The sequence below is a fragment of the Cervus elaphus genome, chromosome 17 (genome assembly GCF_910594005.1).
Source record: "Cervus elaphus chromosome 17, mCerEla1.1, whole genome shotgun sequence".
Classification (NCBI taxonomy): domain Eukaryota; kingdom Metazoa; phylum Chordata; class Mammalia; order Artiodactyla; family Cervidae; genus Cervus; species Cervus elaphus.
The window spans coordinates 44949347-44969501 of NC_057831.1; the positions used below are offsets into that span (position 1 = coordinate 44949347).

The following is a 20155-nucleotide window of genomic DNA, read 5'->3' on the forward strand; positions in this document are numbered from 1 at the left end:
AAGTTGTGTTGGTTTCTGCGATGCAACAGCGCAAATCAATCATAATTATACGTATATCCTCTGCCTCTAGAGCCTCCCTCCCCTCCCCCGCATCTCACCCCTCCCTCTAGGTCATTACAGAGCTCCAGGCTGGACTTCCTGTGTTATCAAGCAACTTCCCTCCAGTTTTCTATTTTACACATGATAATGTATACATGCCAATGCTACTTTCTCAGTTCATCCCACCGTTTCCTTACCCAGCTGTATCCAGAAGTCCTTTCTCTGTATCTGCTTCTCCATTCCTTCACTGCAAATAGATTCATCAGTACCATTTCTCTAGATTCCATATATATGCGTTAATATATAATATTTGTTTTTCTCTTTCTGACTTACCTCACTCTATACAAAACTACCATATAACCCAGCCATCCCAATGCTGGGCATATACCCTGGGAAAAACCACAATTCTAAAAGCCACATGTCCCCCAGGGTTCACTGCAGCACTATTTAACAATAGCCAGGACACGGAAGCAACCTAGATGTCCATCAACAGGTGAATGGATAAAGATGTGGTACATATATATATAATACAATGGAATATTACTTAGCATAAAAAGGAATGAATTTGAGTCAGTTGCAGTGAGGTGGATGCTGGAGCCTGTTATACAGAACTACACATTTTGAAGTCTTAATAATGTCAAGCCTTCTTCCCCAAAAATTAAAAGAATGAAACTATTACTGTATAACTTTGTAATAGCAGATTTAAAAAGTAGTGATTATGAAGTTTTTACTGGTTCTTAAGACCCTGTCTTCCCTTAAATGGTAAATTGGTACTTTCTGGTAACTTTATTTTTATAGACTCTTCTGATAAAATGTCTTTAGCTCAATAATTATTATACATTTTTTTCTTTTGGAAATATACATATAAATTGTTTTATCAACTATTTTCTCCCTTTTAGGATACAAAATGGACTGATGATAGAGAAACACTTATTAAAATAGCTGCAATTGATAACGGTTTAGCGTTTCCTTTTAAACATCCTGATGAGTGGAGAGCATGTGAGTATTTAGAAATTTTTATAGAATCTCTAGTGACCCCTTTTTCAGAATAGGATGGGAATGATATCAAAATAGCAGAGGAAAACCTGGGTATGTTACAGTCCTTCGGGCTCAATTCTAGACCCTTGGGATGCAAAGATGTGTAATACACTCTGTGAGCCTTGCCATGTATCATTCCTTATTTTGGGTGACTATGTCTGATTTTTATTTCTTGGCTTGTGTTAGCCTTGTAAAATAAATTTGATAGCTTTCCAAATTTGAAATTTGTTAGTCATTCTTTGCTAACTTGATCTATGGCCAATTTAAAGGACTATTTTTGAGAAGAATGTGGTTGAGCACCAAATCTGTCTTCTAATGAAAACTTTGTTAGTTAGTCAAATCATATTCTTGACCTATTTTTTAACCACTTAATCTGCTAATTTTTGAGAGACAAAGTTCACCGTGATTGAGATTTTGTCAATTTTTTCTTGTATTTCTATGCACTTTTTGCTTTGTATTCCACACTCAAAGTCCCAGTGTTTTATCTTGCTGGGGTGACTTGTTCTTTTTGTTAGTGTAAAACATATCCCTCTTTATCCCTCACAGTGTTTTTTGCATTTCTTATTTTTTCTGTTGTAACATCGCTATAGCTCGTTTCTTTTTACTAGTATTTACCGGTATTATTCTATGCTTTTATTTTCAACTTCCATCATTTTGTTTTAAGTATATGACATATAAATAGCTCCTAGCTGAAGATTTTTTGCCCAATCTGAGATCCTTTTAATAGCTACACTTAACTCTGTAGTTTGTCTCAATAAACTCCTGATGTGTTTGAACTTTCCCTACCATCTTTTTTTTTTCCTATTTACCATGAATTTCAATTTTTTCTTTTTTTCCTTTCCTATCTTTGGTTGAACTGACTTGAGATGTCTTTGTTCTATTTTTCTTTTTTACCTCTAATGGTTTGGAATCTATATACAGATTGCCTTTTAAAGGTGTCAAGTTTAAGATGCCTACAATACACCTGAAAAATTTTACCAAACACAGACACCAAAAAATAAGGGTCTAGAACTTGAAAGAGTAATTGGTATTGAGGATGTAATTTTTAAACTGTTACTTTGGTAAGTGGAAGCCATGGTGGAGTTGCTATCACCTGGGAAAATCGTGGTGAACAAATGCCATCACTCAGGCAATGTGAGATACACAGGTACTCAGTAAATGCTTCATGAATGTTTGGTGGAGCTTCCCTGGTAGCTCAGTCAGTAAAGACTCTGCCTGCAATGCGGGAGATCTGGATTCAGTCCCTAGGTTGGAAGAGTAATTGGTATTGAGGATGTCATTTTTAAACTGTCACCTTGGTAAGCAGGAGCCATGGTGGTGTTGCACCTGGGAACATCATGGTGAGCAAATGCCATCACTTGAGCAATGTGAGATACGTAGGGACTCAATAGACATTTCATGAATGTTTGGTAAATGAAGGAGAGAAAAGACTAAGTGTAGAGTCTGGCAATGGTGATGTTGAAACCGGGAGAAAAAGCCAACAAAAGAGAAATGGCTTAAAAGACAGAAGGTAAAGTTTGAGACAGTGGTAGCACCAGAAACCACATTTCACAGAGGGAGACGATAGAGAACAGTGCTGCTTGCTGCAAAAACACGTGAAGTAGCATGAGGACTGCACATGGACTTCCGGAAAGAGCCTTATGAGATGACTGGTGGCTTTAGGGGAGAGTGTGAACGGTGATAGAGGAAGCTGAGGGGCAGGGATTGGAATTAGAGACAGGCGGAGAATCAGAGCTTTTCTTTTATGTAATTGATCAGGGGGTGGCTTTCTTTGGAATGGACTGTACTTTCCATAGTATTCAAAGAGACAGATAAAGGAGAATTCAGAAGAAATGACTCTAAAGGCAAAGTGTTTTTTCCTCGGGGCTTTCTGAGTGGTAGAAGCTAGAGATTCTTCTTGAATGAACTGTAGTTCTGTAGGGGATCATACCGTCATAAACCTTACATTTTCTTGCAAGAATCTGAATATGCACCCTATGTCTAGATTATCTCACTACTTTCCGAATCTTTCTAGTCCTGGCACTGTGTATATTTAATGGTCTTCTTGGGCGAGAACTAGAGTTAGCCCAAAATCATGAATCTTTTCTCTCTCAAAGTGGCTTACCTAATGACCTGAAAGTGAAAGTTGCTCAGTTGTGTCTGACTCTTTGCCACCCCATGGACTATACAGTCCACGGAATTCTCCAGGCCAGAATACTAGAATGGGTATAGCCTTTCCCTCTTTCAGGGGATTGTCCCAACCCAGGGATCGAACCCAGGTCTCCCGCATTGCAGGCGGATTCTTTACCAGCTGAGCCACAAGGAAAGCCCAAGAATACTGAAGTGGGTAGCCTACCCCTTCTCCAGCAGATCTTCCCAACCCAGGAATCGAATTGGGGTCTCCTGCATTGCAGGCAGATTCTTTACCAACTGAGCTATCAGGGAAGCCCACCTATTGACCTCCTAATGATTTAAAATTTTAGAACATTTTACCTATTGACCTACTAGTGATTTAAAATTTTAAGCACAGACATATACACACACACCAGTGAGTCATCAATTCCTGACCATTTGTGGCTGAAACTGCAGGGAGACCTACCTCAGTCATGATATCTGGGGCTGTGAACAAATTATAGGTACCCCTCAATTTCCAAACACAGCAGCCAGACATTCAGATATGATATAGGGCTGTTGGAGATACACTCATGATCAAAACTACTATTTTCCTGTTTAAAACTCAGAAACCTAACCAGCTCGGGTAAATACTGTGCTTTACCATCTGAAAGTAAAAGTGTTAGTTGCTCAGTCCTGTCCAGCTCTTTGCAACTGCATGGACTGGAGCCTGCCAGACTCCTCTGTCCATGGAATTCTCCAGGCAAGAATACCGGAGTAGGTTGCCATTCCCTTCTCCAGGGGATCTTCTCGACCCAGGGATCAAATCTGGGTTTCCCACATTGCAGGCAGATTCTTTACCTTCTGAGCCACCAAGGAAGCCACCTGAATTAACCATCTAAGCTTAAAAATTTGAATAACTTAGATGGCAAAGAGTAATTGTTCTGATAACTTCTCCTGTCTTTTTGTTAACCCAGGAATTATAGAGAAAAATACTGAATAAATGTGAGTCTAAATAAACCATTTCCCCTCACTGATAAGAATACTTTTTTTTTTAGATCCATTTCACTGGGCTTGGCTTCCTCAAGCAAAAGTTCCTTTTTCTGAAGAAATAAAAAATTTGGTTCTGCCATATATTTCAGACATGAACTTTGTGCAAGATTTATGTGAAGATCTTTATGAACTTTTTAAGGTAAATAGATTTTTAGTTTTAACTATTTCAGAAAATGAAATAAATCTTAAAAGAGTTTTTCCTAATAGAGCTAATTTGCAGTTTACTACTTCTGATATCACTGCTTGCAGAACCTGATGTAACAAAGGAGTTAGCATTTTTCTTTATAGGAGCATAAATTTGTGAAGTTACACTTTGGGTATTCTTTGAAATGAGACTACATTATAATTTGGGAAATTGTTTTCTTCAAAAGTGGAACTTTTACAAAATTACTCTGTGAATTATAAGAAATGTTTGGTGATCTGTTATTATTTAATTCTCTTAAAAAGAGCCTAAAGCTGTTGGCTGGAAAGTCATTTTAAATCCTTTCTGGAACAAGTTGGAGTATAAGTAGAGTTATTTATTGTCATTCTAGAGGTACACAAAAATGCATCAAGTAAAATTAATCTTTTCGTGTAACTTTTTTTTATTAGGAATGCTTTGTAATGATCTCATGTGCTAGGTTGAAGAGTTCATTTGTTTTCAAGTGTTTTTTTCAAAGAGCTTGATTTTTATAATAATGTTTCCTTTTCTGTTTGTGATAGATGGACAGAAAATTTGACAAAGCCACTTTTGAAAAGCAGATGTCTGTGATGAGGGGTCAGGTAGGTCACTTTTTTAAGATCTTGTTCATTATTGAAAAGAGCTCTCTCTGAAACAGTAGTCAACTTTTTTCCTTCATTGTGACGCAGAGACAACTCTCAGTACTGTCCTTTATTCTGAACCAAAATAGCTCAGATGATTAGAAATAAAGTTGATTTCATTACTCTTTTTTTTTCCGTATTGTTTCCATATTAGATTTTTTTTTTTTTTACTTTGTTGTGTATTATTTGGTTAGTTAGTTTCCTGCTACTGCTAATTCTTGTCCTCACTTTAATAACTGTTTTCCTGAGTGTTAGTATCTTTCTCCTTCTCAAATCCACTTGCCTGAATGTTTCAATACCAAGTTCTGTCCCCTGTGGATGATTTTCCTCAGAGAACTTGTTTGACCTTTGCTAGAGCAGTCAATAAATAGTCATGTCACCAAGGACGAGCACTACTTGGGACATACAAGTACTAGTTGTAACTCAGTCCTCTCACTCCTTTTCACCTCCTTTAATTAGAAACACAGGGTATTGATTACATCTGCTGGTGTGGACCTGAAGGCTAGACTGACCTACAAGTGACTCTGCTTTTTCTGCTCTACTACTAGTATTTAGATTCCAAAAGAAAGACTTGAAATAAAAATAAACTATAGTGCAAACATGGTCATTCAGTGACTTAGTAATTAATTTTTTCTTTCTAAAAGATACATTTCATTTAAGGTAGCTGCTGCAGACCTGTGACCAAGAAGACAAGTCTAGTTTTTGCACTATTTATTATGCAACATTAACAAATGGATATAATTAAATAACTGTTGTATTTATCCATTAATTGCTTATTGACAGAACCAGTGCCAGAAACTGTCCTAGTGATTGAAAGAAAGCAGTGAGTAAAACCACTATCTTGGAACCTTGGCTCTGATTCTGCCCGGGGCTAGGAAAGAGGACAGATTATTAGCTTGCATACCTCTCGGTGTTCTGTTGTGCTTACACAGGGCTTTGCTGGAGTCATAAGTTTTAAATAGTAAGTGAAAAGGTTGGAGAAGCAGGCTAGAGAGTCAGATTTTGGAGGGCTTTAGATTCCACATGGAAGGGATTGGAGTAGTTATTCATCATTTCTGCCATTTTTTTTCAGATAATGTGTAAAAATATATTTCAAGTAAATTAGTATTTCTGAGGTCCAGTGTTCCAAATAGGCACAGGTAGAATAGGAAATGAATGCTCTTCTTGAGATTGATCATGACCCTACTGCTATTTAATGTAAAATTCAAAAGTTTTAACTTTAATAAACATTATTAGTCACATTTTAAAAGAAATGCCTTCATACTAGGTCCTATTAATAATTCCAGTGAACACACAATAAATTTATTTGTTGAGTGAGTGGGTAAGGCAAGCGTTTAGTAAAAACGAGACTATTTAGACCAGTGTCTGTTTAGGACCAGTGTCAGTGGAGTATGTATGTGGAACCATTCACTTTATTCCATCTCTGATTCAATTCTTCTGGATGTAGATGCATTCTAGAATATTTCAGAGTTGTCAATTGGCAAAAATTATTTAATTCTAATCTTGTGCGTTTGTTGTGTATGTGGATGTGTATGTACAAGCATACATACCTCCACACACTTGTACTGATGGCGGGTACTCCGCATCACCGTCTCTGTTGGGCACAAATGGATAAAATAAAAGCTGTAGTTATGAATAGAGAGTTAAAATACTATCAGTGAGCTGAGGCCTTTGCCTCTGTTGAGCTGATGAAAGCCTCTCTCCCCCCACAGATCTTAAACCTCACTCAGGCACTGAGAGACAGGAAGAGTCCCGTCCAGCTGGTGCAGATGCCCTGTGTGGTGGTGGAGCGCAGTCAGGGCGGAGGGCAGGGCCGGATCGTCCACCTCGGCAGCTCGTTCACCCAGACTGTCCACTGCAGGAAGCCGTTTTTCTCCTCCTGGTAGCAGCTGTGTGGCCTTGTGTGGTTAAAACATACTGTCACGTAAATCTGCTGGCAAGAGCGCCAGCTGCCCGAGCCTCAAATAATAATAAGTTTCTAAAAGGTTGTCTTTTGAATGTAATCAGAGTTTACAGTTTTTTTGTCCAAATATTAAATTTCTATTTCAGGGAAGAAGTGATATATCTCTTATATCGTATTTTTGTAGAAAAATTTTATCTTATGTTGTTGATGTTAGTTTAAGGTAATTTCATAGTTTACACATTCTGAAATGACTGTCATTACTCTTGAATTCCAAACAGAAAAATAAGGTGTTTGTTGACTTTGAATACAGTAACTTTTTATATACTTTCTAAACATTGACAAGAATGGTCATGTTAATTCTTCTTACATTATAAAAGGCTTTTGAGGATAAAAGTGCTCTTATGAGCTATAATAGAGTAGTTAATAAAAAATAGGTAAGAATAAAGCAATGTTGCCTTAATTTAAAAAGCTGCTATTTTAGAACTTGAATAAATACTCCTAACATGACCATTATTAGGGACCAGAAAATTATATTTTGTTTAAGTAACTGATAACCATTTTCTTTTTCATACTTCAGAATATTTTTGTCAATTATTTTGTTTACAGTGAGGAAAAAAAATCTAATGATGTCTCCCACCTTTAAAAAAAAAATGGAAACACTCAATTGAGACTTGAGGGAAATAATATGAAATGTAGATCCCCAGTATTCTGAAATTCCAAAATAGCATTAAAAAATCCCTTCTGTTTCTTGCATGGGATCAGTACTTAATCAGTTAGTACTTCTGAGTACTGATCTGGTTCAATTTAGTACTTCAATTAGTATTAAACTTCACTGAAAAGTAAAACATAACTCAAACTGTATATTGGATGGCATTTTGAGGTCCTAGGACATAACCTCTTAAAAATAATAGTAGTTTTGTAGAGTACTTGAAATTACTGATGTTGTTATAATTACAGTCAACTTTAGGATATCAGCCCCAGTTAAAGGGGAACATGACAGAGATAACCATAAAATCATTATTTTATTTTAAACACCAGTATGTCTGACATGCTGGGAATTTGTAGTACTTTTAACTCATTGAGTAATTTAAATTGAGATGAGCTCCATATGAAGATTTGATCCCAGAGAAGCAAGCAGAAGCCTCTTTTCTCTTCTTAGGTTCCAAACAAGTAACATCACCACTCAGATTAAACTGGGCAGTTTGTGGTCTTGGCCTTGTGTTTTTCAAGCTTTCTGTCCTGTAATCTTTTAAACTAAGTTATTTTTATGTAAAAAGTATTTCCTGAAGGTTGAATTAGACCAGAAATCCTCCCTTCCTCTACATCTTTCTCTTGGTCTTTGTGGATGTGACGAGTAAGGACGCTGCTGTCCCAGTGAAGTCCACTGGAAACCTGTGTTTTCTTACTTTCTCCAACCCTCCATGATCTTCATACTGAGATAATGAAAAACTGACTGGAAATTCAAAACTCAAGCTACTATCTTTAGATAAACACCAGTAATTAAAATGTGCCTTTTGAAGATGTTTTCTTAATGACATAAGTTTTTATGATCTGGATACTGCTCTCATAAGACAGTTTTTTTCAGTATTTTGATAATTGCTATATTAATTTTTATAACATAAACTTAGTAAGTTGCTACTGTTTTATATCCTAAAATTAAGTGGTTGAAAATATTTTTAAATGATCTGACCACGTCAGAAAGATAAAGCTGAAATATTTAAGATATGATTACAAGTCAGAATACATTGGTTGTACTTTGTAAATTTTCATGAACTTTGTTTTTATTTAAATATTGTTAATTTTTTCAGTGAGTGTATTTGTATTGTTAAACATGTAGACTAAAGGTAATAAAAAGGATTGATTTCTAGATTTCTCCTGAAGTATGTATATTGAATATTTAGAATGTTTGTTAATATGTTTATGTTTATGAATGATGCCAAACCACCATTTTCTTACTTTATATGTTAGTACAGCTTAATGCATTATCATTCCAAAAGACGTTTAGCTGGAATCTTTATAATTAGAGGCATTTTAATTTTTATTTAAATATAAGCTGCCTTATTCTCCAAATTTGTCAGCAAACATGGAGACATGTTTTTTGGTAGTCTTGGAAATGACTTGATTCATAAATTTTTTTTAAGTTTTGTACTAATGGAATTAAAACCTTATTAAAAACAGTGGTCACCAGTTCTTTGATTGGATTACATTTTAAATCATTTTACAGATGTACAAAGAGATGGGTACTGTTTCATAGTCCACTTTCTTTCCCAAAGTTGCTTGGGCAGCTGTACAGAGTTGAGGAAGAGATTCTTGGTGTGGCTTTGTTTCCAGTCCTTTCTTGTGGTTGGTTTGGAGTCACGTGACTGAGTCTGGCCAAGGATGTTATGTGACCTCCAGATCTGGCAATAAAACTCACTGCCTCACAACCAGTGGTCACTGTTGACCACTTTCCTGTCTTCTTGTTTGGCTATAAACAAAGAATTTGCAAAGTGGAAGTACCCAGGGCATGGTAGGCTTGGAAACCTACCAGTAGAGCATGCCAACTGCACTGGACTGTGACATGTGCAAGAAATAAGGGCTTGTATTTAGTCACTAAGATTTTGCATTTATTTGTTAAAACTTACCATAGTCTGTCCTATCCTAGGTGTTACAGAATAAACAGAAAAATATAAAACATTTTAAAATTAAAAACCAATTACAGAAGGCTAGGTGGCAGCCACAGTGAGTAGTTACTTAATGTCAGATCCTCATAGAGCAACTGGAATAGCAAAAGAAAAGTCACAGTGACACCATCTTCACTAAAATTAGGTGGAAGAATATCCCTCTGGACCCAAGAAACTAATAGGATCACATGGGAACAACAGCATTGGAGGAGTGAGCAGAGAGAAAGGGAGGGGGTCTTGAGGGGGTCTTGTGATGGTCCTAAGAGCCAAAGATCCCAGAACCTGCCCACATGTCCTCAGCCCCAGAAGGAGGAGCCCCAGTTGTCATGGCAGTATCAACTGTTGCATTCAAAACCACAATCAGAATTGGAAGAGGGCTGTCAGCATTCAACTGGAGCCTGCAGGGAGGTATGAGGGGGTGAGGGCAACCTGGCCTGTGGGGTTCCCAGAAGTATCTGGGGAGAGCACAGAGGCCTACACTGAGAGAAACTCCTAGGTGCAAAACAGACATCAACAAGGAAGGGACCCTGGGGATAAAGGAGAGAAAGGTTCTGATGCATTTGGAACAGGGGACCAGATAAGACAATTCAGAAAGTACTAAGAAGGTACATAAAAAGCCATGTCATCTGGGAGTATACCTAGTGCCACTGAACTGTACAGTTAAATATGGTTAAAATAGTATGTTTTATATTATGTGGCTTTCACCACAATAAAAAACAGCCAAAAAACCCCACATCATCTGGAAATTCCCTGGTCCAGTGGTTAGGACTCCGTGCTTTCATTCCCAGGGCCTGGGCTCAATCCCTAGGTGGGGAACTAAGATCCCACAAGCTGTGAAGCACTGTCAAAAAGGTAAAAATAAAAAATAAAAATAATAATTTAAAAATAAAAGTTATTTAAAAAAAATCTTATCAAATGATTTGTAGTAACTGCAAAAGAGGGAAGCCTAGAACCACAAAACCAAGAAATTCCAGGCCCACCTCACCATCTACACTGAAATCTGAAAATAAAGGAGCAAAGTATGACAAAGTTCATCTCATTTTAAACATGACCACATGGTAAGGCATGCTTTAAGAAGACAGGATAACCTACAGAAAATGAAGATATCCTAGAAACATTTACAAAGCAGAGGAAAACAGTAATATTTGTTAAAATGCTGAAGGAATTCAAGAAATGATAGCCCAAGAAAGAACAATATAGCATCAACATCAGAAAAGCTGAGAAATTAGATGCGGAAAAAAAGAGGTTGATTATCTACATTAAAAAAAAAAGAAGAATTGGATGGGTAAGCAATAGGAAATAAAATGACTGCTGACAGAGCTCAGAAGAAATATTAGAGTTGAAACTATATAAGAAATACACTAGAAGGAACCCAAGAGCAAACAGATAACATATACATAGAAACTGCAGCAAACATCATACTTAGTGCCGGAAAATCTGGAGTTTCCTCTATTTGTTTTCTGTCGCTGCTGTAATAAATAGTCACAAACATTAGCGTATTCAAACAAGACAAACTCTTCCATGTGTGTCAGCTGTGTAGATGAGAAGGCTGACATAAGCGTTAAAGGGCTGTTTCTTTCTGGGGGTTCTAGGAAGGAATCTGTTTCCTTGTCCTTTCTTGTGTCTATGAACCTCAGACATTCCTTGGCTTGCAGCCCTCTTCCTCCATCTCCAAAGCCAACAACAGTGGGTTGAATGCTTTTGTCATCACATCATTCTGACACTGACCCTTCTGATTCCTTCTTGCACTTTTAAGGACCCTGGTTATTACACTGGGCTCACCCAGGTAATCTAATCTCCCTATTTTAAGGCTTGCTTACATGTAATCTCTATTCCATCTTCAACTTTTAATTCCCCTTGGCCATGTAATATATTCACAAATTCTGGATGCTAGAATGTGGGCATCTTTGGGGGCCAGAATTCTGACTTAGGTACTTTCTCTCTGAGATCAATGGGCTTCCCTGGTGGCACAGAGGTTAAACCATCTGCCTGCAATGCGGGAGACCTGGGTTTGATCCCTGAGTCAGGAAGATTCCCTGGAGAAGGAAATGGCAACTCACTCCAGTATTCTTGCCTGGAAAATCCCATGGACAGAGGAGCCTGGTGGGCTACAGTCCATGGGGTCACAAAGAGTCGGACACGACTAGCGACTTCACTTTCACTCTGAGATCAATAATGTGACAAGGATGTCTGCTTCCACAATTTGTATTCAGTATCGTACTGGAGAGCTTAACCAGTGCAGTAAAGGCAGGGAAGAATTAAAAGGAATGAGGACTGGAAAGAAAATTGTCATTATTTACAAATGTCATAATTATGCACATAGAAATTTTAAAAGAATCTACCGGAAACTATATTAGAATTGATAAGTGAATTTTGCAAGGTTTATATCCCAGCAGCATCAGTTAGAAAATCTTCAAAGATACCAGTAGCAGCAAAACATACGAGATTCCTAGGGATAAGTTCAACCAAAGACATATAAGCAAGCACTCTATACCAGCTATTAAAAAAAATTTTGAGAAAAAGATTTAAATAAATGGAGAGCAATGCCATGATTATGTATAAATAATATTAAGATATGGATGCTCCCAAGTTTGTCTATACACAGTCAAAATGCCATCAGGATTTTTTTTTAATTTGACAAGATAATTCTAAAACATATATGGAAATGTTTTGGCCAAACTATGAGACAAGAGTATGAGGTGGAGGACTTATAGGCTACTTGGTCTCAGAACTTACAAAGCTACAGCAATCAAGACAGTGATAATTGGGATAAAGATAGACATGAAGGACTTCCCAGGTGGTGCTAGACGTAAAGAACCCACCTGCCAATGCAGGAAACTTAAAGAGAGACAGGCTCCGACCCCTGGGTCAGGAAGATCCCCTGGAAGAGGGCATGGCAACTCACTCCAGTATTCTTGCCTGGAGAATCCCATGGACAGAGGAGCCTGGCGGGCTACAGTCCGTGGAGTCGCAAAGAGTTGGACATAACTGAATCAACTTAGCAGGCACATGGATCAATGAAACTGAATAGGGAATCCAGAAAAAAAAATGTGTAAATATTAGTTACACATAGTAAACTAATTTTCAAGAAAGATGCCAAGGCATTTCAATGAAAAGTGTAGTCTTTTCAAAAAATGGTGCTGCAATAACTAGACACATAAACACACACACACACTCACAGAACTTTCACCTTAACCTCATACAGAGACCTAAGTATCAGAGCTAAAATTTACAGAAGAAAACAGGAGAAAATCTTACTTTGTTTTCATAAAGATTTCTTAGAGCACAAATGGCACAAACCATTAGAGAAAAAATTGATAAATTGGTCTTGATCAAAACTAAAACATCCTGCTCTTCAAAAGATACTTCAGAAATTAAAATTCCTAGTCACAAACAGGGAGAAAATATTTGACAAATATATCTGATAAAGAATTCCAAAATATAGAAAGAGATTGCACAACTCAAGAATAAGAAGATGACTCATTTAAGAGATGAACAAAAGATTTTACATAGACACTTCACAAAATAAGACAAATGAATGGCCAGTAAGTACATGAAAAGAAGCTTGACGTTATCACCAAAGAAATACAAATAAAACCCACAATGAATAAAGTTAAACTTACACCTATCATACCACCCAGTCATTCTTCTTTTACTGACCCAGGAGAAATGAAAGCAAACGGCTAGATAGAACCTAAATTCACCAACAGATGAATGGATAAGCAAAAAATACATTTATAAAATAAAAAGGAAAAGATAAACTGATAAGCCCAGCAACATGGATGAACTTCAAAATCATTATGCTAACTGAAAGAATTACTGCACTGTTGCACTCATTTCACATGCTAGCAAAGTAATGCTCAAAATTCTCCAAACTAGGCTTTAACAGTACATGAAACAAGAACTTCCATATCTTCAAGCTGGATTTAGAAAAGCCAGAGGAACCAGAGATCAAATTGTCAACATCTGCTGGATCATAGAAAAAGCAAAAGAATTCCAGAAACAATCTACTTCTCTGCTTTGTTGACTATGCTAAAGCCTTTGACTATGTGGATCACAACAAACTGTAGGAAATTCTTAAAGAGATGGAAATACCAGACCGCCTTACCTGCCTTTTGAGAAATGTGTATGCGGGTCAAGAAGTAACTGTTAGAACCGGATATGGAACAATGGACTCATTCTAAATGGGAAAGTACGCCAAGGCTGTATATCGTCACCGTGCTTATTTAATTTATATGCAGAGTACATTATGCGAAATGCTGGGCTGGATGAAGCACAAGCTGGAATCAAGATTGCCAGGTAAAATATCAATAACCTTAAATATACAGATGACACCACTCTCATGACAGAAAGTGAAGATGAACTAAAGAGCCTCTTGATGAAGTTGAGAGAGGAGAGGGAAAAAGCTGGCTTAAAACTCAACATAGAAAAAAACGAAGATCATGGCATCTGGTCCCATCACGGCCAATAGATGGGGAAACAAGGGAAACAGTGAGAGACTTTATTTTCTTGGGCTCCAAAAATCACTGCAGATGGTGATTGCAGCCATGAAATTAAAAGAAGCTTGCTCTTTGGGAAAAAAGCTATGATCAACCTATATTTTGTATTAAAAAATAGAGATATTACTTTGCCAACAAAGGTCCGTCTAGTCAAAGCTGTGGTTTTTCCAGTAGTTCTGTATGAATATGAGTTGGACCATAAAGAAAGCTGAGTGCTGAAGAACTGATGCTTTTGAACTATGGTTTTGGAGAAGACTCTTGAGAGTCCCTTGGACCGCAAGGAGATCCAACCAGTCCATCCTGAAGGAAATCAGTCCTGAATATTCATTGGAAGGACTGATGCTGAAGCTGAAACTCCAATACTTTGGCCACCTGATGCAAAGAGCTGACTCATTTGAAGGGACCCTGATGCTGGGAAAGATTGAAGGTAGGAGAAGGGGACGACAGGATGAGATGGTTGGATGGCATCACCGACTTGATGGACATGAGTTTGAGCAAGCTCTGGGAGATGGTGATGAACAGGGAAGCCTGGTGTGCTGCAGTCCATGAGGTCGCAAAGAATTTGATATGACTGAGCAACTGAACAAGAACGAACCAAAATAATCTGCCAGGCACAAAGAGAACATACCATCTGGTTCCATTTATATAAAGTTTTCTAAAACGAAAACTAGTTCCTTGCTAAAGAAAACAGTCCGGTGATTACTTGGGGACTGAGATGGATGCTGGGGGTGGCATATGGGGTGGGGGTGTGGATGGTTTGCATGGGGGCCTGAGGAAATTCAAGGGATGATGGAAATGCTTTGTGTCTTGAGTGTGGTCCTGATTTCATAGGTGAGTACATTTGTCAAAGATCATCAATTTGCACAGCTCATTGTATGTTAAGTATTCTTCATGAAACAATAAATGGTGAATTACTACTGTAAACCTATCAGATTTGGGAGAAGTAAAAGCCTGGAGTTTGGTACAATCATTTTCGAGATCAATCTCTTGTAAAATTGAAGATGCAAGTTTGCTGGTAGTATATGCGTTCAAGGAGACATATACAAGATTGGTCAATGCTGTAGTGTTTATAATAACGAAAAATTGAGAACAACCTGAATATTAGTAGGAAAATGGATAAGTAAATTGTGGTATACCCATATGATAGAAGACCACAGAGGACTAAAAATAATTAAACGATAGCCACATGTATCAAAATGTACACATAAACCTGAAAACAATGTTGAAGGAAAAAAATGTTAAGTTGCAAAAGTATTTACACATTTATGTAAATATAAAGCAGTTCGATGGTACTTATCATTGCTTTTTGATATACGCATACATCTAAGTATAATATGTGGAGAAGGAAATGGCAGCCCACTCCAGTACTCTTGCCTGGAAAATCCCATGGACAGAGGAGCCTGGTAGGCTACCGTCCATGGGGTTGCGAAGAGTTCTACACAACTGAGCGACTTCACTTTCACTTTTCACTTCCATGCATTGGAGAAGGAAATGGCAACCCACTCCAGCGTTCTTGCCTGGAGAATCCCAGGGACGGAGGAGCCTGGTGGGCTGCCGTCTATGGGGTGGCACAGAATCAGACACGACTGAAGTGACTTAGCAGCAGCAGCTGCTAAGTATAATATATTAAAAAGTCGACAGGAAACATACAAATTAGCCTCCCATTTCGAAAGAGTTGTTACCTCAAGGTTAGGAGGATATGGAAGCAGATCTAAAGGGTACCAATTTTAAGTATTAACATTTTATTTCTTTAAAAACAATCTGTTGTTTGCTCTGTTTGCAAAGGAGTTGCCTCTGGCTGGAATGTTTGTACAGAGTTCTAAGACAAAGGCCTAATTGTTTTGTAACATTACCTCAACTTTTTTCTTGTCAAATTGCAAAGGAAGATCAATAAACAGATTTTCATATGAATGTAAAAAAAATTTTAAAAATCTGAAACAAGTATGATGAGATGTCCACATCTGTTAAAATCTGGGCAGCAGATTTTAGGTGAGCTTTTAAATATTCTCTGTTTTCCATATGTTTCAATTATTTCATTTTTTAAAGTAAGTTTTTATTCGGGAACACATTTATGTGAATGCTTTGTATACCACCTTTCTTAATTTCCTAGGGCTGGCTGACATGAAAAAAATACCACAGAGTGGCTTAAACAATGGAAATAAATGTTCTTACAGTTCGGAAGGGCTGGGAGCCCAAGATCAAGGTGCCAGCCAGCTTGATTTCTGGTGAGGCCTTTCTCCTGCCTTACACATCGCTGCCTTGCCACTGTAGCCTCACACGGGCTTTTCGTCTTGCACTTAAGTCCCTCATGTCTCTTTCTTCTTTTTATGAGAACACCAGTTCGATTGAATTAGGGCCTGTCTCATTTGATTTTTTGTTCTGTTTTTAATTTTTTCATTACTTTTTATTGGAGTAGAGTTGCTTTACAATGTGTGCGTTTCTACTGAACAGCAAAATGAGTCAACTGCACATGTACACACCTCCCGTTTTGGGGGTTTCCTTCACATTTAGGCCATCGGAGAGCGCTGAGTAGAGTTCCTTGTGCTTTGCTGTAGGTTCTCATTGTCTATTTTATACATCGTGTCAATAGCGTTTGTGTGGATCGCAATCTCCCAATCCATCCTACCCAACTCATTTAATCCTAATTACCTCTTGAAAAGTTGTACCTCCAAATCTAGTCACATGGAGGCAATAGCTTCAGCATATGAATTTGATGCAGGGACACAATTCAGCTGACAGCACTATCCCAACCAAAAATTACTAGGCACCTCCACATGTGTTAGTCTCTCTGAAGGTGGCCAGGCTCGGCCTCTCCCTTGGCCACGGCTGCAGTTCCAGCCACCTGCTTAGTCATAATCCTCAGTGGACAACTGAAATAATAGGAACACCCATCTGTAAATATTTTCTGAAGTGAAGATTGAGGAACTTTCATCTTCATAACGTGTGGGACTTTTGTGACCTTTGGATTTGTAATAAGTATTTTGACAACTGAAGTAAATATCTTGCTGACTGCTGGCCTCCTGGTTCTGTTCTACACAGTTGTGAACCAGACCAGCTCGTTTCTCAAACATGGCAGATACATGAATTTGCTTTAACTCTTTCTCATTTGCTAAAATTCCAATTCCTGCATGGACAACAGTTTGTATGATAGATATGTCACACATGGATTTCAACAAACATTTATGGGTATTCACGTGTGCCAGATTCTCCAACAGGCAGTTTGGACATCAGTAGCAGTTTCAGCCCTTGGACTCATTCTTTAGGTACTTCTAGGACTTCCCAGGTGGCACAGCTGGTGAAGAATCCTCATGCCAATGCAGGAGACTCAAGAGATGTGGTCAGGAAGATTCACCGGAGAAAGAAACGGCAACCCTCTCCAGTATTCTTACCAGGAATATTCCAAGGACAGAGGAGCCTGACGGGCCACAGTCAATGGGATAGCAAAGAGTCAGACATGACGTAGAACAGTGAGCTTGTCAGATACTGCTCAAAGGCAGAAGGAAAACCAGAAAATGGAGTTAGGTCTAAAAGTGTTTTCTAGGGAGTAATGTCTTCATCTTTGATTGTGTGTGCACATTTCTATCTTTGCTTCTTAAATTGTGCATTCCATGCGTACAAGGTGAGGGAAAATGAAATGCTTTGTAAACAAAATGCTTCACTGGATTTGATTTGAGCACTCAGCATTTTTCTTATTCATAGTAGAAGCATCTATTCAACATCTAGATTTGTACTGTGGAGGGTGTGGCTTTCATTCAGTGGGTATATTTAATCCGTTTTCTGGACGGAAGGGTGTAGATAGTCTGCAAAGATGGCTGTCAGCACTCCCTTCCCTCTTTGCAAGCATGTACTTTTCCATCCATCAGGAAGTGGAGTCTACTCCTCCCCCATTTCTATCTGACCTGGCCTTGCAACTTGCTTTGATCATCAGAATGTAACAAAAGGATAGCAATGCCAGCTTTGGGCTTAACTTTAAAAAGCCTGGCAGCCTCCACTTACCCTTGGAAGTCAGATGCCATGTAAAGAGGTTCAACTACCCAGAGTCCACCATGCTGTGAAGAAGCCCAAGAAGCTTATGTGGAAAGATGATGTTGAAAGAGAAGCAGATAAAGGTCATTCTACTTATCACAAGGTTGTTGCTACTAAGAAAATTAACAAAAAAAATTCTATTATATACACCACATTCAAATATCTTCAATTATTCACCAAGTGTATATTTTATAGCTGGGTTTCTTTGAATTGAGATCCAATCAAATTTCATACATTGCATTTGTTTGTTGTGTCTTTTCATCTAGAACAGTCCCTTAACTTTCCCCATGACATTAACTTTTGGGATATCCCCCATTCTGGATTTGTCTCATTATTTCCTCTTAGTGTTCCACTTGATTCTTTATCCCCTGTATTTCCTCTAAACTGGAAGTGAGATCTAAAAGCTTGAATAGGTTCAGGTTAAACATTTTTGGCAATATTTCCCAAGTGATTCTGCATACTTCGTAATGCATTTGTATCAGGAGTTAGATAAGAGAGATTTAATTTTTTTAATTCATTTATTTTAATTGGAAGCTAATTACTTTACAATATTGTGGTGATTTTTGCCACACATTGACATGAATCAGCCATGGGTGTACATGTGTCCCCCATCCTGAACCCCCCGCTCACCTCCCTCCCCATCCCATCACTCTGGGTTGTCCCAGTGCACCAGCTTTCAGTGCCCTGTTTCATGCATTGAACTCAGACTGTGATCCATTTCACATATGGTCATATACATGTTTCAATGCTATTATCTCAAATCATCCCACCCTCGCCTTTTCCCACAGAGTCCAAAAGTCTGTTCTTTATATCTGTGTCTCTTTTGCTGTCTCACCTATAGGGTCATCGTTACCATTCTACCATTTTACCCTGATGGTTTCTAGGGTAACCATAGTTACCATATATATGCATTAATACACTGTATTGATGTTTTTCTTTCTGACTTACTTCACTCTGTATAATAGGCTCCAATTTCATCTACCTCATTAGAATGGATTCAAATGTATTCTTTTTAATAGCTGAGTAATATTCCATTGTGTGTATATATATGTACCACAACTGTCTTATCTATTTGCCAATGGACATCTAGGTTGCTTCCATGTCCTGGCTATTGTAAACAGTGCTGTGATGAACACTGGGGTACACATGTTTCTTTCAGTTCTGGTTTCTTCACTGTGTATGCCAAGCAGTGGGATTGCTGGGTCGTATGGCAGTTATATTTCCAATTTTTAAGGTATCTCCACACTGTTCTCCATGGTGGCTATACTAGTTTGCATTCCCACCAACAGTGTAAGAGGGTTTGCTTTTCTCCACACCCTCTCCAACATTTATTGTTTGTAGACTTTTTGATAACAGCCATTCTGACTGGCGTGAGATGGTACTTCATTGTGGTTTTGATTTGTATTTCTCTGATAATGAGTGATGTTGAGCATTTTTTCATGTGTTTGTTAGCCAGCTGTATGCCTTCTTTGGAGAAATGTCTGTTTAGTTCTTTGGCCCATTTTTTGATTGGGTCATTTGTTTTTATGGTATTGAGCTGCATGAGCTGCTTGTATATTTTTTATTTTAATTCTTTGTCAGTTGCTTCATTTGCTATTATCTTCTCCCACTTTGAAGGCTGTCTTTTCACCTTGCTTATGGTTTCCTTTGTTGTGCAAAAGCTTTTCAGTTTAATTAGCTCCCATTTGTTTATTTTTGCTTTTATTTCCATTACTCTGGGAGGTGGGTCATAGAGGATCCTGTTGTGATTAATGTCAGAGAGTGTTTTGATTATGTTCTCCTCTAGGAGTTTTATAGTTTCTAGTCTTACATTTAGATCTTTAATCCATTTTCAGTTTATTTTTGTGTATGGTTTTAGAAAGTGTTCTAGTTTCATTCTTTTACAGGTAGTTGACCAGTTTTCCCAGCACCACTTGTTAAAGAGATTGTGTTTTCTCCATTGTATATTTTTGCCTCCTTTGTCAAAGATAAGGTGTTCATAGGTGCATGGACTTATCTCTGGGCTTTCTATTTTGTTCCATTGATCTATATTTCTTTCTTTG

General features: G+C 37.9%; 1 protein-coding gene across 3 annotated transcripts in view; it reads left to right on the forward strand.

Annotated features, from left to right (window-relative positions):
• PI4K2B (phosphatidylinositol 4-kinase type 2 beta) overlaps nucleotides 1-9102 on the forward strand; it is a 29462-nt gene extending 20360 nt beyond the window's left edge. For all 3 annotated transcript variants that reach the window (XM_043871174.1, XM_043871173.1, XM_043871175.1), the window contains 4 exons: nucleotides 939-1038; nucleotides 4227-4360; nucleotides 4924-4983; nucleotides 6735-9102. In XM_043871174.1, coding sequence (XP_043727109.1) covers nucleotides 939-1038; nucleotides 4227-4360; nucleotides 4924-4983; nucleotides 6735-6908 — 468 coding nt within the window. In that variant the 3' untranslated portion in view covers nucleotides 6909-9102. The remainder of the gene's footprint in view (nucleotides 1-938; nucleotides 1039-4226; nucleotides 4361-4923; nucleotides 4984-6734) is intronic.
• Nucleotides 9103-20155: the final 11053 nt, after the last annotated feature.